Source organism: Lucilia sericata, unplaced genomic scaffold (assembly GCF_015586225.1).
Source record: "Lucilia sericata isolate MDLA Ls3-8-SP2 unplaced genomic scaffold, ASM1558622v1 Contig001146F_arrow, whole genome shotgun sequence".
Classification (NCBI taxonomy): Eukaryota; Metazoa; Arthropoda; class Insecta; order Diptera; family Calliphoridae; genus Lucilia; species Lucilia sericata.
Window position 1 is genome coordinate 127,550 of NW_023995117.1, and position 24,951 is coordinate 152,500.

The following is a 24,951-nucleotide window of genomic DNA, read 5'->3' on the forward strand; positions in this document are numbered from 1 at the left end:
CAACAGCCTGAAGTCAATGTGATATTGATATTAGGTAATAGGGGCAATAGCAACAGAATTTGTCAGGAACTTTACGACACTAATCCCAGATAAAATATTATGGTCAAGCGGAACATTAGAGCAAATACCCATAGGAATATGGTGGTACAGAGATGGCTTTAAAAACACGTTATGTTTTCGAGTTTAAAGTTTGAACTCGGATATACAAAACGCCTGGAATTTACATAGAATATATATAAACCGAAGCTTCATATATACCGACAACCGTTATGTTAAAGTTAAAGAGTCTTAACGAGGCCGCTAACTATAAAGGGAATTCGAGAAAGTTAACCTGACGAAAGCAATGCCGTTCAATCCAATGAGGGCTGAATTAAAAACGAGTTCTAGATTATTCTAAACTTTCACTCGGGATAATGAAACGGTGGGTTGAACCATAAACATACTATGTGTTGACCTTAACAGCTTCCCTCCCGGGGTATGTTACCTTGATGATCTTTCCGCATCTTGGTGTTATTGCAATAAAGGATAAAATAGGTGCTACCAATACCTCTAGTCGGTGGATTGAACCATGAACATACTATGAGTTGACTCTAACAGCTTGTCACTTTGATGATTTTCCCGCATCTTGGTGTTATTGCAATCAGGAGAAAAAGAGGTGCTACCAATACCTCTAGTCTATCGGAAACTCTAAAATAGTGATGAACAAATGTATTCTCGGTCTTACCTTGTAATGATTTGACATAAGGTAGACATGAGAGAGACACATAATCTGGTGCCGCTAGCCCACAGGGCAGAGTTTTGGACTTTGTCTTGTTCTGAGTATTGGAGAGGTCCCTTCGGGGTGCACACGGTGGCTATGGTTTAAACCCGAATTCGCGGGAAAAGAACGATGGTTAAAGGACTGATACACGGTAAAGTCTATAATTCGGGATAAGTTAGGTGCTGTTGCCGGGCATGTTTCCTTGATGAAAGACCCTCATCTTGGTGTATTGCAATCCCGGGGTAAAGAGGTGTTACCAGTACCTCTAGTCTGCCGGGACTACAAATTGGTGGTGACATTTCACTCCATGGTTAGTCCTTGGATGGTTTGACATGGAATAATCTGGTACTACGAGTGGCCAGTTGCCTGCAGGACGTAGTCCTGGCTGATCAAGTGGTTGAAATTCCTTCGGGATCTACGTTGTGGCTGTGGTTTAAACCCAAATTAGCGGAAAGGGGATGCATGGTTAAAAGATTGATACACGGTTAAATATAAAATTTTCGGGATAAGTTTCTGTTAGGACTCATAGTTTCTAGGAGCGGTACAAATCACAGGTCAAGGCTGTGGATTAATAAAATTTTGGAATTGAGCTGAGAATGCAAAGATTGGGTATGTTATTGAGTGAGATGTATCATTCGGATACTTGTATTGATGAACGAAAGGGATCCTGAGTTGTAACTGTGGAGATGTCGGCATGACAGAAGGAGTGACGGTTGAAATGTTGGTGAAATTGGTTGAGACGCTTGTCCGACCATCCCATCTACGTGGTTGTAAACAGAAGTGATGTTTTTACATCTCGAAAGTGCAGCAATGGTCAGAAATTAAACAGCTCGAGTACCTCAGCGAAGTGCTTATCCATGGACTGAACCATGTATAAAAATTGCGGTGGTGAGTGGTCAAAAAAACTCATCCTGTGGATGAAAAAGACCATCGTGAAATTAGGCCTTTAAGGCAGGCTTTTACGTAAAGCACTTCGACATCTTTACCCTAACAGCTGGTTCTCAGAATGAACAAGTCCGAGGTAAGTGTGATCGTACATATTCTGAGTGAATAAAGCAAAGTAATCTATCGTTAAAGCGTTGCCCTGAAGGAAATGGTAATGGTGTGACGATCTCTGCTATGTAGTATACGGCTATAGTAACACGACATGCAAAACTTCAATAGACCATTAAAGTAAGATAGAAGATCAGTTCAACGACAAGATAATGGACGATGCAATTGCTTCCAATGGCAAACATTTAGTAGAGAGCGTGAGTAAGCCGCGAGTTTAGCAATTGTCGATGATCATGAGATTAACTGCACACCAATGTAGTTGCACTCTAAAGATCTTGGTGGAAAGTATATTTCGTCTATAGGACTTCGCTAATCACAGGTCAATAAGAGCGATATTCCTCTACCTGCGCAATCCAGACTCGCTTTAAGTGACTTCACTACATTCGTTAGAGATACCATGTAATCATTTAGCTTGGTTTCAATAGTTTTAAACGAAATAGTATCCTCCTGGTTCCAACAAATACAGGGCATCACTTTGCCACTATGGTATTGATCTAGTTGGTAGACAGAGCTTCCCTTACAATTTCCATTGAATTAAGATAGAAGATCCTGGTCAACGACAAGATAATGGAAGACGCAATTTCTTCCAATGGCAAATATTTAGTAGAGAGCATGTGGCTCGAGTGTAGCAGTTTGTGCGATGATCAAGAGATTAACTTCACACCTATATGGTTGCACTCTGATGATCTTGGTCTTCTCAATTTCAATTCGAATCAAAATTTTCTCCGTTTGGCAACTTTGGTATTCTGCATTCGTACGTAGGTACGATCGTAACGCAGAATACACACATTCGTAAAGCATTGAAACGAATTGCTTCTTCTTTTTCTTACGATTCAGTTTTTTGTTGGAATACCTTTTTTCGATCGTTGCGTAACTGAATGCGTAAACGTAATCGAAATGCAGAATAGGGGTGAATATTGTCATTATTGACCACGCACAGTGTTTTAGAAACTTTTATTCTTGTAAATAATTCGGTATCTCTGGAACTATTGGAGATATCGGGGGAGCTCGAAAACACCTAAGCTACACCAAGTGAAATTGCATTACAATATCTCTAATAGTTGTAGAGACAATAAATTATTTCAAAAATTCGAAGTTTCTAAACCACTGTTCTACCAACTATAGTTTTGAAACATTTTAACTGATCACTTATGAAAAAAGCCCCAAAGTATGTTAAATATTTTGAAAACATTTCGTTATATATATGTGTGTGTTAATTGTTTAACTAAACTAAATGAATAAAAATTAAACAATTACTTACTTTATTTACAAAGTTATGAACAATTTGAATGAATTAATTTTAATCCTAAATTTCGGTTCAATTATTTTTTTCACTTTTTTTTTAAATCAATTTTATAAAAGTTTTCTTTTTTTTATAATTTAGACACTAATAATCATATACTATACTATACTCGTTTTTTTACCTTTGAAGTTTGTTGTTAATAGCTTAATTAATTTATATACACAATTTTAATGAGTTAAATGTTTTTGTTTTTTACTACTTGTTTAAATGGAAGAATATTTAGCTGCCAGATCCATATGCCGATCTCTGGATGAATCCCTTGCGGTTGATGACATTATTTTACGACCTCTACGTGAGGAACATGAGAAAGATTTCATATGATCTTCTGCCACGACATCATCCGTTGTTGTTGTTGTTGTGGGGGAATTATTTAAGTGAAATCTTTTCGTTGATGATGTTGGAGTTTGGGTGGCCATATTTGAGAAACGTCTGTAGGTATTAAACGTTAACGGAGACGATGAATTGGCATCATCGATTAAAGCTCGTTTGGTTAAGGATATTTTTGTTGTTGCAGCTGCTGCTCCTAAATGATGTTGTGTTTTTATTTTATATATGTATTTGTTTTTTTAAATTCAATTTTATTTAAAATTTTATTTAATAATTATTAGTTTTAAATGATTTAAATGATGAAAAATTTATGGTATAATTATTTTGAGTGTGTGTGTGTGTTTGTTTATAACAATTATATATATGATTTTAGTTTATATAAAAGAAATTTTGTTTTTTTTTTTTTTTTTTTTTTTTTTTTTCAAACATTTATATTTAAATGATGATAAACAATTATTTATTGAGTTGGTTGGTATGTACATTTTAGCAATAGATGACTGAATTGATTTAATATTTTTTTCTTGGTTTGTTTGTATTGTAGTAGTTGCAATGTTTTATTATTATTATTTTTTTCAATAGAACAATTATTTGATTTGATTTGTTAGTTGTTGTAGTTTTAGTCACTGTACTTGTATGCGTGATACAATAATAAAATTTATTATAATTTTAACAATACAATTAGAATTATAGAAAAATAAATATTTAAATTAAATAAAAAATTCATACATTCATGAAAGATTTATATTATACAATTGATATATATTTTTTTAATTAAATTGTTGTTGTAGTTGTTGTAATTATTGTTTTAAGTATATGATTGGAAAAAAATTATATGTATATTAAGCAGAGAAAGGCAAATTATAAAAATAGAGTTTTGAAAAAAAATTAAAATATATGATATTAAGAGTAATAAAATCAGATATAAACATCCCATAGACATTTTCCCGAAGCAACATTACAGAGATCACAACGTCAAGTTACGAATTTTTAAGGTCAGTCTCTCTGATCTGGCTCTCAACAGATCAAACTCAGATTTGACAAGAAGAACAACTTTTTTTTCCTAGAAAAACTCAAGCTAATCTGTTTATTTATGAGGTTCTTGCTAAAGTATTTAGTTCAGTTTTAAACCCAGCAGTTCGGTCGGAGAGTTTCGAACTACATATTTAACCTATCACTTAGAATTACTCCTAGCTACCGACTGTCCAGGTGATTAGCTATTTTAACTTGTGCTTGTTCTATGAGTAAGTCAATCGTCACCTCATAGATTACGAAGAGACATACAAAGAACTTAAGTTTGTTCTTTAAGTGTCCCCTGTGCTTGTTCTACGAGTAAGTCAATCGTCATCCCATAGATTACGAAGAGACATACACAGAACTTAAGTTTGTTCTTTAAAGTGTCCCCTGTATCGGACACTAAGAGTACATTCGTTCTCGTTTACAAAGAGTACATTCGTGACGAAAGACGAATTAGAACCAAACAGGTGGTCAGATGTTAGTGGAAATCATTGTATTTTTCGGATTCATTGACTCTTTGTCGAATTGCTGGTATAGTTTTCACACAACCACAACGTCTAGTAAACAATACCTTCAGTATTTTAAGTCTGGGTCCCAGCAGTTCGACAAAGAGTCAATGCATTCGAAGAAGACAGTGATTTGCACTAACCTCTGACCACCTGGTTGGCTCTAAATCGTCTTTCGTCACGAATGTACTCTTATGAAGATAATCGTGTTAGAGAGAGTGTACACTTAAAGACTAACTTAAGCTTTTTGTCTGTCTCGTCGTAATCTATGGGGTAAACATGGATTTCCTCGAGGATAAGCGCATAAATGTCGAAATGCTTTACGTAAACACCTGCCATGTTGGCCCATTTCATGGTGGTCTTTTCCATCCACTGGGTAAGCTAAAAATATAATGACTCACCACCGCCCCTTTGTGCTTCCTTACAGGCAGGTGGCAATTTACGTATATGGATGCTGGTCCATTATACGCGCACTTTGCTCAAGTACTTGAGCTATCTAATCTCTTGCCATAGTAGTCACATTGAGGAATAACAGGTGTCATGAGCAAGCTCAATCTAACCCCGACAAAGGAAAACCTTATATGTCGCTCAATCACACTACTGAGACGGCTCTGTTGATTCGGCAACATCACCTAGGAGACGTAATTGGTAGGCCGAAACAGGGATCATTTTAACTGATAAGCTTTATTTCAGTGGCCACAAAGACCCACTGTGATAAGTTGAGCATGTTTTAGAGTAAACTCTAACACACTCAACCATGAAGGAAAATCGCCGATAAATAAAAGAAAGGGCAAAACCTTTATTCAGCACCCAATAAGCCACAAATCACTCCATCCGTCAAATCCATCAATTACTACATCCGCTTTATCGAATCAGAATACACATCAAAAAGCACCAGAAGAACTCCACCTCGTATACCCAATCTTTGCATTATCAGCTCAAATCCAACATTTTATTAATCCACGGTCATGCTTTGTAGTTTGTACCGCTCCAAGAATCTAGGAACGATAACAGAAATTCATCATGAAAATTATATTTCACCGTGTATCAGTCTTTTAACCAATCACCCCTTCCTGCGATTTAGGTTTCAACCACAGCCACTACGTGGATCCCGAAGGAACCTCAATCAACTGACCAGCCAGAATAAGTCATGTGGGCAACTGGCCACCCGTAGTACCAGATTATGTGGTGCTCTGATTAGACCTATTTTCAAATCATGCAATGACTAGTTTGGGCAGTGAAAATGTAAACAACCAGTTTATAGTCCCGGCAGACTAGAGGAACTGGTAGCACCTCTTTACCCCGGGATTGCAATACACTATGATGGGACATTTCATCATGGAAACATGATCCGGGGTGGGCAAGACAAGCGCATGTGAAATGACCATATAGCCAAAAAAAATTCCGGAATTTCCTTTACATTCCCTACAAAATTTAAAAGAAAAGTTTTGATCCAACAAATATAGGACGTCAATCGCAACAGACATTTAGACAATATTCCTGTTTAACTTCCTCAGATCCGATAATCTACACGAAATGTTTAAGGTCAGTTACTTAGCAGAGTATAAAAAGATTATATTTATCATGATATTCCGATTATAACTCATACGATAATGAGGCCCTATGCGAAACTTGACGGTTAGACATAACAGAACATACCCTTAAGCTCTTTCTAGCTCTGAAGATCTAGTAAAGCATAAAACTGCAAATCATATGACTGAAAGATCATATTAAATATATTTTTTAATAGGAAACGTTCTCCTAATGTATGATGCACGAATGCATGCGAAACTCGTTGCTCGAACAAATTCAGGATTAACTCAATATTCACATTTTTTTAAAATACTCGTGGAAGATTCCAAAGAATAGTTCTGATCAAACAATTACACGTCGTACCTCTCCTGTTGCCCACCTAATCGGACAGAGTTTTAGCGCAGTTTTAATTCATTGTGTTTACGAAGGTCGTGATAACTCCCAGACATGATGTCTTAAAACTTGACTATATAACATCATAATTCTTCTCATACAAAACCACTTACGACATGTTCTTTTGTATCCATTATCTCCCAAAAGGTAGTTTCTTGTGGAAATTGACTTCTGAAAGTTTGCACTGTTCTCTCCTCTATTCAAAGCCATCTCCTATAAATCTTACCTGATCTGAGTTTTCTTGGTAATCATTCATGGTCAGATATTTAGCATAGTGACATCTCCCAGGCAAGATATCCTGAACGAAAGCTTGAACGTCGGACATCATTAAACTTCTCCTCAAAACTTTTAATAGCTATCTTCTCTTTGCACCAAGCCTGGTTGGTTCACTGGATCGGGATAGGTCCCTCAAAAAGTCGATGCAAAATTCGTCGCTCGAATAAACTCAGGATTAACTCAATATTCAAATTTTTTTAAACATCCTCGTAGTAGATTCCAAAGAATAGTTCTGATCAAACAATTATACGCCGTACCTCCTGATCGAACGGAGTTTTGGCGCAGTGGTAATTCATTGTGTTTACCAAGGTCGTGATAACTCCCAGGTATGATGTCTTAGAACATGACTATATGACATCATAATTCTGCTCATACAGAAGAACTTACGACATGTTCTTTTGTATCAATCATCTTCCGAAAGGTAGTTTCTTGAGGAAATAGACTTCTTAAAGTTTGCACTGTTCTCTCCTCTATTCGAACCCATCTGTAAATCTTACCTGATCTGAGTTATCTTGGCAATAATTCATGATCAGATATTTAGCATAGTGAGATTTCCCTGGCAAGATATCCTGAACGAAAGCTTGAACGTCGGACATCATTAAACTTCTCCTCAACTAAGCACATGGCGAAAGGAAATGTCCTTCTGAAAGTTTGTACTATTCTCCGTATTGACCTGTATGATCTAATCTATTCTTCGTTGTCTTTGCGTGAAGTCTGGTTCGTTCACTGGATCGGGATAGGTCCATCAAAAAGTCGATGCAAAATTAGAAACAGTCGCTCAGGATCATTGACCCTAATGCACAGGTTGGTTCAATCATAACTATCTATTCAAATACACTTGTAGTTTTTTTTTATTCGATATTCATAATCATACTTCTGTGGACCAAAAAGTTGCTTTAACCTTGAATAATTTTGGGAAATATTGCAAATTATTTTTAAATGAAGTAAAAAGAAACCACTACGAGTGTTGTACGCAAAAAGGTCATGAGACTGACAACAGTCATGATACCAGCCAGCATACGTTGCTTTTCGACTTATTTCAAGAACATCGATTCCCAACCAATCTCTACAACTCGAGCCTGACAACAGTCATGATACCCTCCAGCATACGTTGCTTTTCGACTTATTTCAAGAACATCGATTCCCAACCAATCTCTACAATTCAAGCTTCACTGAGACTCGTGAGACTGACGACACTCATGATACCCGACAGCATACGTTGCTTTTCGATTTATTACAAGAACATCGATTCCCAACTAATCTCTACAACTCGAACTTTACAAAGAATTTAAAAGTTGTTTATATTATACAAGGACTAGTTAAAAGCACTTTTTGAAAAAAATTAAAATAAATTGTTGAATAATATTTTGCTTCTAAGGCCTAACACTTTTATGATTCTCGAAATCGTGGTTCTGATTATATCATGTTGTTTTATAAGTATCTTTGAAATGATAATCTATTACTCCAAATATCACATAAATGCAAAATAAAAAGCTTCAAACAAAAAGCATAATTATAATAATATAAAATCTATTGCAATACATTTATAACAGGACTATCGCAGAAATAAAATATCATAAGTTTTTTTTTTATAATAAAAACAAGTAAAAAATCTACATCTTAATCTCTTAATTATTTGTATAAAAAATTTAATTAACACTTAAACATTTAGCAATGAAGAACAAATTTAAAGATATATTTTGTTCTAAATGAATTCTGTATGATTTTTTGTATTTCTTTTTTTTTTTGTATAATAAATATATGTATATGCAGTGAAACATTACTGACACATTTATATATATGTATATAGAGAGAAAATATGCATATGTATGTAGATAGTTTTAAAAATGATGAACGACAGACAGACATACACAAATATAGATAATGATGAGAGTGATATAAGTTTCTGAAGATGTTGTTTTATTAATTGTTTTGTTTTTTGTGGGTGGTCATGAATAGCATGATATGTACATCATCGTCATACCGATCGGCTGATGGGGCAGCTCGCTCCCGTGTTATATGATACTCTCACGATTTCTTTCCATTTCTTCCGTTTCATGTTCTGGATCTAGACTTGATGTCGATGAGACACCGCATATTTGCATTTCAATTTCAGCCAAACGATTTTCCAAATCCCATTGTTGTTGTGATAGTTTTGTATTTAATGCTTGATTTTCCGATTCTACTGTATGTAGCCGTTCACGCAAACGTTTGATTTCATCTTCTAAAGCTTCGTGTGATCCCAATAGGGGTGTTGTGCCGCCACCTACTACACTGGCTACGGAGGTTCCGGTACCGTAACAATCCAAGTGAGAACTAGAGTCGCAAATGTGACCTGTAATGAGAAATATAGAAAACAGTTATAGTAAGTAGTCATATTTTGAGAATATGTAATCTGAGACTTAATGGGCCGCTCTTCACAGAAATCGTAGACCGATAGTGCATTTTAGCGTCAAACAAACCTAATAAAAAAATCCAGTAAGAAATTATAGTAGGGAGAGGACGACCTATTTCCCCTTCTGAAAATGACTTGATGGTCAAAATTCACTTATAAACGCTAATATCACAATGACATGTTACATCCTGATATTCCTCCCTCTTCCAAAATGTAAAAGGATAGGACCATATTAATACCCTGCCCCCATATAACCCCTCTTTTAGAAAATCACTTTTTTGTCAACAAATTGTCGAAATATTTCTGAATTAAGGTGAAAATGACATTAAATACTTTATATTTAAAATACATAATCAAAAATTTTTAACATAATCGCTGGTGTAGGGTATCATATAAATTCTTACTTGTTTCTGTGTAGAAAAGCAAGAATCTTAAATCTGGCAACACTGCTTACTAGCCTAGACTAAAACCTCTGGATTGAGAAGAAATCATTTATAAAATGAAAATTTCGTGGAAAAATTGTTCTGAAATTTTTGCTCAGAACTTTGGATGAAATATTGGAGCCACCTCAATTCTGATTCATTTTCGGAATCAGCATAGTCTTTAATACAAAATTGAGCCACCCGTGACCTCAAGATTCCTACATAAAACAAAAAAATATTGGTCTCAGGTCCATTCTGACTTCATTTTCATTTTCAGCCTGGGGATTTACCAGAAAGGTGATTTTCCAGCAACATTCGGCAAAGTAGTTAGTTAGTTAGTTAGTTATTAGTTAGTTAGTTAGTTAGTTAGTTAGTTAGTTAGTTAGTTAGTTCGTTCGTTCGTTCGTTCGTTCGTTCGTTCGTTCGTTAGTTCGTTCGTTAGTTCGTTAGTTAGTTCGTTAGTTAGTTCGTTCGTTCGTTCGTTCCGTTAGTTCGTTCGTTAGTTCGTTAGTTTCGTTATTCGTTCGTTACGTTCGTTCGTTCGTTTCGTTCGTTCGTTCGTTCGTTAGTTTCGTTCGTTCGTTCGTTCGTTGCGTTCGTTCGTTCGTTCGTTTCGTTCGTTCGTTCGTTCGTTCGTTCGTTCGTTCGTTCGTTCGTTTCGTTCGTTCGTTCGTTCGTTCGTTCGTTCGTTCGTTCGTTCGCGTTCGTTCGTTCGTTCGTTCGGTTCGTTCGTTGTTCGTTCGTTCAGTTCGTTCGTTCGTTCGTCGTTTTCGTTCGTTTCGTTCGTTCGTTCGTTCGTTCGTTCGTTCGTTCGTTCGTTCGTTCGTTCGTTCGTTCGTTCGTTCGTTCGTTCGTTCGTTCGTTCGTTCGTTCGTTCGTTCGTTTCGTTCGTTCGTTCGTTCGTTCGTTCGTTCGTTCGTTGTTCGTTCGTTTCGCGTTCGTTCGTTCGTTCGTTTCGTTCGTTCGTTCGTTCGTTCGTTCGTTCGTTCGTTCTTCGTTCGTTCGTTAGTTCGTTCGTTCGTTCGTTCGTTCGTTCGTTCGTTCTTCGTTTCGTTCGTTCGTTCGTTCGTTCGTTCGTTCGTTCGTTCGTTTCGTTCGTTCGTTCGTTCGTTCGTTCGTTAGTCTTCGTTTCGTTCGTTCGTTCGTTCGTTCGTTCGTTCGTTCGTTCGTTCGTTCGTTCGTTCGTTCGTTTCGTTCGTTTCGTTCGTTCGTTCTTTCGTTCGTTCGTTTCGTTCGTTCGTTCGTTCGTTCGTTCGTTCGTTCGTTCGTTCGTTCGTTCGTTGTCGTTCTTCGTTCGTTCGTTCGTTCGTTAGTTCGTTTCGTTCGTTCTTCGTTCGTTTCGTTCGTTCGTTCGTTCGTTTCGGTCTTCGTTCGTTCGTTCGTTCGTTCGTTCGTTCGTTCGTTCGTTCGTTCGTTCGTTCGTTCGGATTTCGTTCGTTCGTTCGTTTCGTTCGTATCGTTCGTTCGTTCGTTAGTTTCGTTCGTTCGTTCGTTCGTTCGTTCCGTGTTCGTGTGCGTTAGTTCGTTCGTTCGTTCGTTCGTTCGTTCGTTCGTTCGTTCGTTCGTTCGTTATTCTTTCGTTCGTTCGTTCGTTCGTTCGGTCGTTTCGTTCGTTCGTTCGTTCGTTCTTTGTTCGTTCTTTGTTCGTTCGTTCCATTCTTCGTTCCTTCCTTCGCTCTGTCCTCTCCTTTCCCTGTTCTCCCGTGGTTGTGCCTGGTGGTCTCGTTGCCTGCTGTGCTGATTGTCCTAAGCTGGCCTATCATCTTAACTGTGCACACTGGGACTTAAAGAACCGGGTGATTCTGTAGTACGTTGTATACGTTCAATATATGTTTGACTAGAACGTGGACTAGGAGCTCGACTAAAAGTAAATAATAAAATTAAAGTGTTTTTTAGTATTGCAATATTAATAAGAAACAGTTATTTGCTTTCGACACTAACCTATATGCCAAATTTTGTAAATGTTGCTGCTGTTGTACTTGATCGTGTGGCGTTTGACGCTGTGTTTGTTGTTGTTGTTGCTGCTGTTGCAATAGCACAGAATGTGGCACTAATGGTGGCTGTGGCAAATACATATCTTCTAATGTAGTACGACCACAACTTTCCACCAAGCCCGGTGTTGACTGACATCGACCCATGGCAACTGTATTAAAGTATTGTACTGTATTGTATTTTTCGTATACAAATAAATAAATAGAATTTAAATTTCTTTTCGGTTGTCTTTTTTCTGGTTTTCAAATTATTTTTTTTATGTTAATGTATGTTATTATAATGTATTTAAATGTTGTTTAATGTTTGTTTTTTGTGCAATGAGCAATTAATTTAATAAATGAAAATAATTAAGTGATTTAGTAGAGAAATGAATGAATGAATGTTTGATGTAGAGGTGGTATGTTAAATTTTGAGAGAGTTGGTGAGCTAGAAATTTTGATGTAGCGAATTTTATGTTTCCTTTAATGATTTTTTTAATGTTATTGATGAATGCTTGTAAATACCTTTTTCCAATGGTGCTTTTTTATATTTCTCTAAACGTTTAACAGCAATTGATTCCAGTCGTACACGTGCGGCGGGATATTCCTTTAAAAAACGTCCCACATATCCTTTTTGCTCAGCACGAATAAATCACTGTAACCCACGGAACGTACAGATGCTGTACGACGATTACCTGTGAACATCAATGTTGTAATGATGTTGATTTTATTAAAAAAAAAAAACAGGATTAAAAAATATAGAAAAAATAAAAATAATGAATTATTTTTTTTCGCAGTAGTTGTTGAAACACATAATTAATTTTTGTTAAATTTTAATTGGAATTTAATAAATTAGAATAAATGATAATTAAATAATATCTAATTAAATATGTATGTAACATGCTATTTGTATGCTGATAAATAAATAAATAACTATGTATGGATTTTGTTTATAGTTTTTATTTAACACCTGCACATTAGACTGGCTCCAAAATATACATATGAGGAAGTAATTTCAAAGAGAAATATATTTCTAGAGTACATAGTCCTGAATATAGGCTGGACTATGATCTAGTATACAGTCAGGACTATAGTCTGGTCTATTGTCTAGTCTCTAGTACGGACTATACTATGGACTATAGTATGAACTATAGACTGCAATATAGTATGGACTATAGATTAAACTTTAGTCAAAACTGAATTATGGTCTACTCTGAACAATATTCTATAATCTAGACTATATTGTGGACCATAGTCTGGACTGTAGTCTATAGTCTAGTATATAGAGTGGACTATAGTCTAGTCTATAATCTCGGCTATAGTCTAGTCTATAGTCTAGTCTATAGTCAAGACTATAGTCTTGTATATAGTCTGGACTATTGTCTAGTCTATAGTCTGGACTATTGTCTAGTCTATAGTCTGGACTATAGTCTAGTCTATAGTCTAGACTACAATCTAGTCTATAGTCAGGACTATAGTCTGGTCTATAGTCTGGACCATAGTCTAATCTATAGTCTAGACTATTGTCTAGTCCGAACTTTAGTCTAGTCTATAGTCTGGACTATAGTCTAGTCAATAGTCTGGACTATATTCTTGTCTATAGTCAGGACTATAGTCTAATCTATAGTCTGGACTATAGTCTAGTCTATAGTCTGGATAATAGCCTAGTCTATAGTCTGGACTATAGTCTAGCCTATAGTCTGGACTATAGTCTAGTCTATAGTCTGGACTATAGTCTAGTCTATAGTCTGGACTATTGTCTGGTCTATAGTCTGGACTATAGTCTAGTCTATAGTCCATACTATAGTCTAGTCTATAGCCTGGACTATATTCTAGTCTATAGTCAGGACTATAGTCTAGTCTATAGTCTGGACTGTAGTCTAGTCTATAATTTGGACTATAGTCTAGTCATTAGTCTGGACAATAGTCTAGTCTATAGACTGGACAATAGTCTAGACTATAGTCTGGACTATATTCTAGTCTATAGTCAGGACTATAGTCTAGTCTATAGTCTGTACTATTGTCTAGTCTATAGTATGGACTATAGTCTAGTCTATAGTCCATATTATAGTCTAGTCTATAGTCTAGTCTATAGTCTGGACTATTGTTTAGTCTATAATCAGGAACATTGTATAGTCTATAGTCTGAACTATAATCTAGTCTATAGTCTGGACTATAGTCTACTCTATAGCCTGGACAATAGTCTAGTCTATAGTCTGGACAATAGTCTAGTCTATAGTCTTTACAATAGTCTAGTCTATAATCTGGACAATAGTCTAGTCTATAGTCTGGACTATAATCTAGTCTATAGTCTGGACTATTGTCTAGTCTATAGTCTGGACTATAGTCTAGTCTATAGTCTGGACTATAGTCTAGTCTATAGTCTGGACTATAGTCTAGTCTATAGTCTGGACTATAGTCTAGTTCTAAAGTCTGAACTATAGTCTAGTCTATAGTCTGGACTATAGTCTAGTCTATAGTCTGGACTATAGTCTAGTCTATAGTCTGGCCTATAGTCTAGCCTATAGTCTGGACTATAGTCTAGCTTACAGTCTGGACTATAGTCCACTATAGTTCTAGGACTATAGTTCTGGTACTTCCTATTTATACGATATCGTGCTTTCAGCAGACAGACGTAGTACATAGCTAAATCGTCTGTATCTAATGAGGCCCAAAGTGGAACTAAAGATTTGTATGTAAATTTAAATCTTTATTTGCTGCAGCAGTCTAATGTAAATAGTTCCTATCAGTCTAAAGTTCTATATAAAAAGATAAATATTATGTGATATTATATAATAATGAAAATTTATTAGTGTAAGTTTGGGGGAGGAATTTTAATTATCGTTTCAATTATAACAATTGCAATGAGAGACATGCATAAACACGTTTAAATTCATTTAATATTAATATATTTTTTGCTGATCCCTGATAGTTATTATCTATTGAAAATTGGATTAAATGCATTATTATATTTTTAAGTATTTTTAAATTATTTATATGTAGACAATAAGGCACAGTATGACGTCACAGTAATTTTTAATACAAAAGTAAACTTTTATTAAATAAGGAGAAATTACTATGAACATGAGACGTATAATCAGCCGCGTAGTTTATATGTTCCCAGAAAGATGGGAAATGGGTTTAGGACACAAATACATACTTTGACTAAATTTACAGGGTCTCATTAATAATAACTTATTAAAGGTTTATAGAATAATTTTTTTATTATTTTATTTTTATTCGATAAATTTGCATGATTTTCTAATTTCAATTTCTCCATTAATTCGTGACCTTTCTATTGTTGGAAAATTTGCTTTATTATATATATATGTGTTCTCTAAACCAATTAAAATGCATGAGTGTATATGTGTGAATTGGATATGTGCTTCGTGCAAAATGTTTTATTTTATTTTTCTAATCGTAACTAAAAAGCATTCATCGAATCCACAAAAAATTCTATTTGATTTTTGCAAAAATAATTTTTGATTTTTTACGCTTAATTAAAACAAATAAATATTTTATGCATCAAATATTTAATGTTGATGAATGGGGGGGATAAAATAACACAAAAACTCAAAAATAATTTAATGAAAATAAACAAAATTTTATTTTGAAAAACCAAAAAAAAATAAAACTAATAAAACAAATCAAAATAGAACAAATTTAAATAAATCAAAAATAAAACTAAAAATATTACCATAAAGGTTACTAAACAAATACAAACAACAGTTTTGGATTTTTTTAATACGGCCAGGCATAGCAATACAATAAATAGAAAAATTATTATTGAGAAAATTGGAAAAAGGGGGAGGAGTCTGTCTTTTTTTGTATTTGGTTTAAAATAGGTGGTAATAATAGTTAACACACAAATACATATACATTTCATACAAATATTTAATACTAAACATTTTTTTAAACTAAAAATTGTTTTTTCTATTTTTCTAGGGTTTTAAAACTTAATAACTATTTATGTGGAAATATTTTATTTTTAAAACGTATTTGTGCAATTATCTTATTATTAAATACGAAAAAAATTTAAATTGTTTTATTCAGCTCGATTTGTTTGTTATAAAATATTTACAAAAGGCAAGTTCAAGTTTTTTAATTTTATTATTGTTTAAGGAGTCCGTTAGTCCGTATAAAAATCTGGCTGGAAATATCCGGTAAAACCACGATTTTAAATTTCAGTCCACGATAACATTCCATTTGGGGTTTCTAACAATATTTAACATTTGGAGAAATAGTAAAACAATAAAGCGATCGTAGAACATTTAAAGTTTATGGAAAAGTTAGGTCCATATTGAGGTAAATGCAGAGGTTCAAGAACAGTATTCACCATAAATTAGATAGTAGTCTTGAGTAGAATCTGAACTGTAGTGTTGACTGTATTTATGTAGTCTTATCATTGTTATACCCTTGGCTATAATCTTGACTACAGCCTTGGTTAACCTTTTTTATAACTAACTAACTAACTAACTAACTAACTAACTAACTAACTAACTAACTAACTAACTAACTAACTAACTAACTAACTAACTAACTAACTAACTAACTACTAACTAACTAACTAACTAACTAACTAACTAACTAACTAACTAACTAACTAACTAACTAACTAACTAACTAACTAACTAACTAACTACTAACTAACTAACTAACTAACTAACTAACTACTAACTAACTAACTAACTAACTAACTAACTAACTAACTACTAACTAACTAACTAACTAACTAACTAACTAACTAACTAACTACTAACTAACTAACTAACTAACTAACTAACTAACTACTAACTAACTAACTAACTAACTAACTAACTAACTAACTAACTAACTAACTAACTAACTAACTAACTAACTAACTAACTAACTAACTAACTAACTAACTAACTAACTAACTAACTAACTAACTAACTAACTAACTAACTAACTAACTAACTAACTAACTAACTAACTAACTAACTACTAACTAACTAACTAACTAACTAACTAACTAACTAACTAACTAACTAACTAACTAACTAACTAACTAACTAACTAACTAACTAACTAACTAACTAACTAACTAACTAACTAACTAACTAACTAACTAACTAACTAACTAACTAACTAACTAACTAACTAACTAACTAACTAACTAACTAACTAACTAACTAACTAACTAACTAACTAACTAACTAACTAACTACTAACTAATACTAACTAACTAACTAACTAACTAACTAACTAACTAACTAACTAACTAACTAACTAACTACTAACTAACTAACTACTACTAACTAACTAACTAACTAACTAACTAACTAACTACTAACTAACTACTAACTAACTAACTAACTAACTAACTAACTAACTAACTACTAACTAACTAACTAACTAACTAACTAACTAACTAACTAACTAACTAACTAACTAACTAACTAACTACTAACTACTAACTAACTAACTAACTACTACTAACTAACTAACTAACTAACTAACTAACTAACTAACTAACTAACCTAACTACTAACTAACTAACTAACTAACTAACTAACTAACTAACTAACTAACTAACTAACTAACTAACTAACTAACTAACTAACTAAACTAACTAACTAACTAACTAACTAACTAACCTAACTAACTAACTAACTAACTAACTAACTACTAACTAACTAACTAACTAACTAACTAACTAACTTACTTAGTTACTGACTTACTAATTAACTAACTAACTATTAACAAACTAACTAACTACCTTACTTACTGACTTACTAACTAACTAACTAACTAACTAATTTTTAAGATTATTTATTTCTCATAGAGAACTTTTCTATGTGGAATTTTTGTCTTAATTCCGATGTATTTAAGCAAATTATTGAAGAAAAATTTATTTGCTAAGGCTTTTTATGGGAGTTAGGGTCAAACATTGGCTGATATTCATAACATTTGGAAGAGGGATGTATTTATACCCTACACCACTATAGTGGGGAGGGTATTATGCGTTTGTGCTGATGTTTGTTCAGAATCACCTTCTGAATCAAGTTAGCTATGTCCTTCCGTCTATCTGTTTGTCCATGTAAATCTTGTGCACAGGCTGCATGTCGCAATTTTCAACATAATTTATTGAAATTTGGGACATACTCTTCTTTCGAACCAAAGACGAAACATATTGGAAATTGGATAAAATCGTACTGTACCATCCGAATAGTTGGGCTTTTGAGCTCATGAATATGTTAAGTGTTATTGTATCTCTCCAAAAATTGGCAAAACTTTTTCAAAATGATCGGGATTCCTTTGACTCTGGCCCCAAACAAAGTCTCCTTCAGAAAATCACTTGAAGGTCAAAATTCACTTATAATTCACTATGAAATTCTCTAAAATATGCAATACGATTTGTCGCTCTGCCGAAAAACACATTTGATCTAAAATTAGCGGATGAACATGTCTAAATAAACTCAGAAAGTACTCGGTATATTATAAGTTATGTGTAGGACCAATATCTTTGTACATTACAAACAAAATGCATAAGACCCTCCCCTCTATAGTATTGTGGGGTAAATTTATTATAAATTTTTGTTAGTGAAATAAATGCGTCATTTGTTTTAACATTTTTTTTTATTTTTCGCCATTTTAACTTTTATATTAATTTGATTAAAAATATGCTTTATTTAATATTATTTTTTTTTGCTGCAGAATTAAATTCCGATTTTATTAAAAGTTCATTTAAGCCACTGCTTAAGCATAGTATAATAATGCTAAAGTATCATGTATCAAATATGCAAAGTTTGTAATAAATGTAATATAATGCGTGAAAATATGCATATTGATTATTTCACGGAATTGTCAGTGTACATACATTAGGATGGTGCTACTTTAAAAGAGGAAAGAAATCTAAATCGATGTCGTGAACAAAAACAAAATAGTAATAAATGTACTATATACAACGATACGATGCCAATTGTGAATTGGATGATTTGTAGAATTCATAATCGTTGTTGTAGCGACGTATGTTGTAAGGTGTTGTATTAGTAATTTTAAAAGAGTTTTAAAATTTGTACCACTCTAATGAATATGCGCTCATTTTATGTTTGTTTAATAATATTTTGAAATAATTCAACCAATTAAAGAGTTGATATGGATATTTATGAATATGTTGTTTTTGTTTTCAGCTTTAATATTAAATGATCAATAAAATTTCATTAACCCTTCAAGCCCAAGGCTTGAAGGAGGATTCATTGTGTAATGCACAAGGGAATGCAGTGATATAAATAAAATTAAAGGAAATTAAAAATAAGTTTATTTGTGTTATTACATATTTTTTGTTTGTTAAATTTTTAACGTCAAGTCTTTAATTATGTCGTACTATTAATGGCAATTAAAATTATATGGTTATAAAAGATACGAAAAGAAAGACAGAGGGAGATAGTGCTGGTGACTATAAAGAAGACGATGATGATGATGATGATGGGAATGACAATAACGATGATGTTAATGACTGTGGTAATAAATGTTTGTATTTTTAATTATTTAAGTAATTGTATGTAGTATACCCTCATTATGAATGATGCACTTAAAGGCAGCAGAGATTATTAAATAAAAACGAATGCTCTGATATGAATGGTAAAAATATTATTTTAATATTTAATAAAGAATACTGAAATATTTATGTTGTTAATGAATATATATAGAAAATAATATATATCAACATAAAAAGGTATAACAGCAATGCGATATTAATAAAAATATAAATTGCCATATTATCATTAATTTTGATTCAAAACAATTATACATGAAATACAAGCTGTTTTATTAACTTTCACATATTTGTGATAAGACTCAGCGACATTATGGACACTCTGAGTCAACACCAGCAATCAGTAAATTTAAAGTAATTGCAGCACAATCGCCCTATATAGTTTTTTAGCTAATTATGGAAAGAACTTATACACGTATATCGATTTTAGCTATAATATGGGTGGAGGAACATAGTGCAGATGTACTCACAAAAGACAAGCGTTATACGTACTCAAATAAATTCGTATCGGTTTCAGAAGTTCATACTTGATTCAAATTCGGATACGTTACGTGTGAAAAACCTAATTTAAGCTTTTTTTTTGAATCAAAGTGATCTTAAAATGTACTTACTAATCTTTAAGCGAATCTATAGTCTAGTTTATAACCAAGTCTTTAGTTGAGTATATAGCGAGTCTATGGTATAGTCAATAGTCTATTTAATAGCCAAGTCTATATATAGTCTGGTCAATAGCTTAAAGTCTAGTCTTTACAGTCAATAGTCTAATATGTAGTCTATTCTTTTACGTAGTCTAGCCTACAGTCTAGTTTGTAGTCTATAGTCGTGTCTATAGTCTAGCCAATAGCCTTCCCTAAAGTCTGGTCTATAGTCTAGTCTTTGTAGTCTGTAGTGAAGTCTATAGTCTAGTCTTTGTAGTTTACAGTGGAGTCTACAGTCTAGTCTAGAGTCTAGTCTATAGTCTAGTCTATAGTCTAGTCTATATCTAGTCTATAGTCTAGTCTAGTATAGTCTAGTCTAGTCTTATAAAGTCTAGTCTAGTATAGCTAGTCTATAGTCTAGTATATAGTCTAGTCTATATTATGTCTAGTCTATAGTCTAGTATAATAGGTCTAGTCTATAGTCTAGTATATAGTCTAGTCTATATTCTAGTCCTTAGTCTATAGTCTAGTCTATAGTCTAGTCTATAGCTCTCTATATATAGTCTAGTCTATAGTCTAGTCTATAGTCTTCTATAGTCTAGTCTATAGTCTAGTCTATAGTCTAGTCTATAGTCTAGTCTATAGTCTAGTCTATAGTCTAGTCTATAGTCTAGTCTATAGTCTAGGTCTATAGTCTAGCTCTTAGTCTAGTCTATAGTCTAGTCTATAGTCTAGTCTATAGTCTAGTCTATAGTCTAGTCTATAGTCTAGTCTATAGTCTAGTCTATAGTCTAGTCTATAGTCTAGTCTATAGTCTATTCTATAGTCTAGTCTATAGTCTAGTCTATAGTCTAGTCTATAGTCTAGTCTATAGTCTAGTCTATAGTCTAGTCTATAGTCTAGTCTATAGTCTAGTCTATAGTCTAGTCTATAGTCTAGTCTATATCTAGTCTATAGTCTAGTCTATAGTCTAGTCTATAGTCTAGTCTATAGCTATAGTCTAGTCTATAGTCTAGTCTATAGTCTAGTCTATAGTCTAGTCTATAGTCTAGTCTATAGTCTAGTCTATAGTCTAGTCTATAGTCTAGTCTATAGTCTAGTCTATAGTCTAGTCTATAGTCTAGTCTATAGTCTAGTCTATAGTCTAGTCTATAGTCTAGTCTATAGTCTAGTCTATAGTCTAGTCTATAGTCTAGTCTATAGTCTAGTCTATAGTCTAGTCTATAGTCTAGTCTATAGTCTAGTCTATAGTCTAGTCTATAGTCTAGTCTATAGTCTAGTCTATAGTCTAGTCTATAGTCTAGTCTATAGTCTAGTCTATAGTCTAGTCTATAGTCTAGTCCATAGTCTAGTCTATAGTCTAGTCTATAGTCTAGTCTATAGTCTAGTCCATAGTCTAGTCTATAGTCTAGTCTATAGTCTAGTCTATAGTCTAGTCTATAGTCTAGTCTATAGTCTAGTCTAGTCTATAGTCTAGTCTATAGTCTAGTCTATAGTCTAGTCTATAGTCTAGTCTATAGTCTAGTCTATAGTCTAGTCTATAGTCTAGTCTATAGTCTAGTCTATAGTCTAGTCTATAGTCTAGTCTATAGTCTAGTCTATAGTCTAGTCTATAGTCTAGTCTATAGTCTAGTCTATAGTCTAGTCTATAGTTCTCGTCTATAGTCTAGTTCTATAGTCTAGTCTATAGTCTAGTCTATAGTCTAGTCTATAGTCTCGTTTATAGTCTAGTCTATAGGTCTAGTCTATAGTCTAGTCTATAGTCTAGTCTATAGTACTAGTCTATAGTCTAGTCTATAGTCTAGTCCTTATAGTCTAGTCCTATAGTCTAGTCTATAGTCTCGTCTATAGTCTAGTTCATAGTCTAGCTCCATAGTCTAGTCTATAGTCTAGTCTATTAGTCTAGTCTTATTAGTCTTAGTCTCTTAGTTCAGTTCTATAGTCTAGTCTATGTAGTCTATAGTCTAGTCTATAGTCTAGTCTATAGGTCTAGTCTATAGTCTAGTAGTCTATAGTCTAGTCTATTAGTCTAGTCTATAGTCTATTCTATAGGCTTAGTCTATAGTCTAGTCTAAAGTCTAGTCTATAGTCTAGGTCTATAGTCTAGTCTATTAAGTATAGTCTAGTCTATAGTCTAGTCTATAGTCTAGTCTATAGTCTAGTCTATAGTCTAGTCTATAGTCTAGTCTATAGTCTAGTCTATAGTCTAGTCTATAGTCTAGTCTATCTAGTCTATAGTCTAGTCTATAGTCTAGTCTATAGTCTAGTCTATAGTCTAGTCTATAGTCTAGTCTATAGTCTAGTCTATAGTCTAGTCTATAGTCTAGTCTATAGTCTAGTCTATAGTCTAGTCTATAGTCTAGTCATAGTCTAGTCTATTGTCTAGTCTATAGTCTAGTCTATAGTCTAGTCTATAGTCTAGTCTATAGTCTAGTCTATAGTCTAGTCTATAGTCTAGTCTATAGTCTAGTCTATAGTCTAGTCTATAGTCTAGTCTATAGTCTAGTCTATAGTCTAGTCTATAGTCTAGTCTATAGTCTAGTCTATAGTCTAGTCTATAGTCTAGTCTATAGTCTAGTCTATAGTCTAGTCTATAGTCTAGTCTATAGTCTAGTCTATAGTCTAGTCTATAGTCTAGTCTATAGTCTAGTCTATAGTCTAGTCTATAGTCTAGTCTATAGTCTAGTCTATAGTCTAGTTCTATAGTCTAGTCTATAGTCTAGTCTATAGTCTAGTCTATAGTCTAGTCTATAGTCTAGTCTATAGTCTAGTCTATAGTCTAGTCTATAGTCTAGTCTATAGTCTAGTCTATAGTCTAGTCTATAGTCTAGTCTATAGTCTAGTCTATAGTCTAGTCTATAGTCTAGTCTATAGTCTAGTCTATAGTCAGTCTATAGTCTAGTCTATAGTCTAGTCTATAGTCTAGTCTATAGTCTAGTCTTAGTCAGTCTATAGTCTAGTCTATAGTCTAGTCTATAGTCTAGTCTATAGTCTAGTCTATAGTCTAGTCTATAGTCTAGTCTATTAGTCTAGTCTATAGTCTAGTCTATAGTCTAGTCTATAGTCTAGTCTATAGTCTAGTCTATAGTAGTCTAGTCTATAGTCTAGTCTATAGTCTAGTCTATAGTCTAGTCTATAGTCCTAGTCTAGTCTATAGTCTAGTCTATAGTCTAGTCTATAGTCTAGCTCTATAGTCTAGTCTATAGTCTAGTCTATAGTCTAGTCTATGTCTAGTCTATAGTCTAGTCTATAGTCTAGTCTATAGTCTAGTCTATAGTCTAGTCTATAGTCTAGTCTATAGTCTAGTCTATAGTCTAGTCTATAGTCTAGTCTATAGTCTAGTCTATAGTCTAGTCTATAGTCTAGTCTATAGTCTAGTCTATAGTCTAGTCTATAGTCTAGTCTATAGTCTAGTCTATAGTCTAGTCTATAGTCTATTCTATAGTCTAGTCTATAGTCTAGTCTATAGTCTAGTCTATAGCTAGGTCTATAGTCTAGTCTATAGTCTAGTCTATAGTCTAGTCTATAGTCTAGTCTATACGTCTAGTCTATAGTCAGTCTATAGTCTAGTCTATAGTTAGTCTATATTCTAGTCTATAGTCTAGTCTATAGTCTAGTCTATAGTCTAGTCTATAGTCTAGTCTATAGTCTAGTCTATAGTCTAGTCTCTAGTCTAGTCTAGTCTAGTCTATAGTCTTGTCTATAGTCTAGTCGTATCTGTATAGTCTAGTCTATAGTCTTGTCTATAGTCTAGTCTAGTCTAGTTCTATAGTCTAGTCTATAGTCTGTCTATAGTCTAGTCTATAGTCTAGTCTATAGTCTAGTCTATAGTCTAGTCTATAGTCTAGTCTATAGTCTAGTCTATAGTCTAGTCTATAGTCTAGTCTTAGTCTAGTCTATAGTCTAGTCTATAGTCTAGTCTATAGTCTAGTCTATAGTCTAGTCTATAGTCTAGTCTATAGTCTAGTCTATAGTCTAGTCTATAGTCTAGTCTATAGTCTAGTCTATAGTCTAACTACAGAGTTGTCTGTTGTCTGTTCTGTATTATAGTCTGTAGTATAGACATAGTCTAGACTGTTAGGCTATTCTGTAATAAAGTCTGTAGTCTAGTCTATATAGGTTATAATATTATTCGATATTGTATATACGAACTAATGCCCAATATTCAGCATATTCGCGATATAGTCCATTGGATCTCTTTAAATTTGTTTTAAATATTAAATATTGTTAGAAACTTGTTGTTTTTGATTTCGAACTTTTTCGTTACGTTCTGGAGTTAAAAAACCCGTGTTTATGAAATCATCCTAAAAAGTAATTTCGAGTGTTATATATAACTAGGGATAATAAATTAAGTAAATACATACATTTGTTTCTTAATTTCGAGCATATTTTTAAGAATAGCACTAAACTTTTTTTTCTAAAAACCAATACATTTAAATAAACATTTGCATGGCAATTCATAAAATTTAGAGCAATATAATTAAGTTACACACACATATAGGAAATAGATTGGTTCTGTGGCAACAAGTTAAATGTACACAAATAGAGTTTCATAAAACTAAAACTTAATATGCCATCCATGCATCGTACTTTATTGAAAATACAAGTTTGGTACTTTTTGGAAAATTGAATGTTTAAGGGGAAAAAATTGTACTTTTTATAAAACATGTTTTCTATTTATTGGCTTATACAAATGCATGACTATTTAATAATATATTCCCACTGCTGGTATTGAATCTTTTTTAGAATACAATTTTTATTGCTCTAGTAGGGAGGAAAAAAGTACCAAAAAGGGCATATTTGAACTCTTTGAGACAATTTGGATAAAATTTTAGAAATTGA

At 33.3% G+C, this 24,951-nt stretch overlaps 1 protein-coding gene across 1 annotated transcript in view; it reads right to left on the reverse strand.

Annotated features, from left to right (window-relative positions):
* Positions 1 to 3,501: 3,501 nt before the first annotated feature.
* The window catches only part of LOC119610272 (cyclic nucleotide-gated olfactory channel-like), a gene marked incomplete at its 5' end in the record, with an annotated part of 27,066 nt that continues 5,616 nt past the window's right edge, over positions 3,502 to 24,951 (reverse strand). The window contains 6 exon segments of the mRNA XM_037965413.1: positions 3,502 to 3,639; positions 9,150 to 9,500; positions 11,752 to 11,843; positions 11,924 to 12,143; positions 12,478 to 12,565; positions 12,568 to 12,647. Coding sequence (XP_037821341.1) covers positions 9,181 to 9,500; positions 11,752 to 11,843; positions 11,924 to 12,143; positions 12,478 to 12,565; positions 12,568 to 12,647 — 800 coding nt within the window.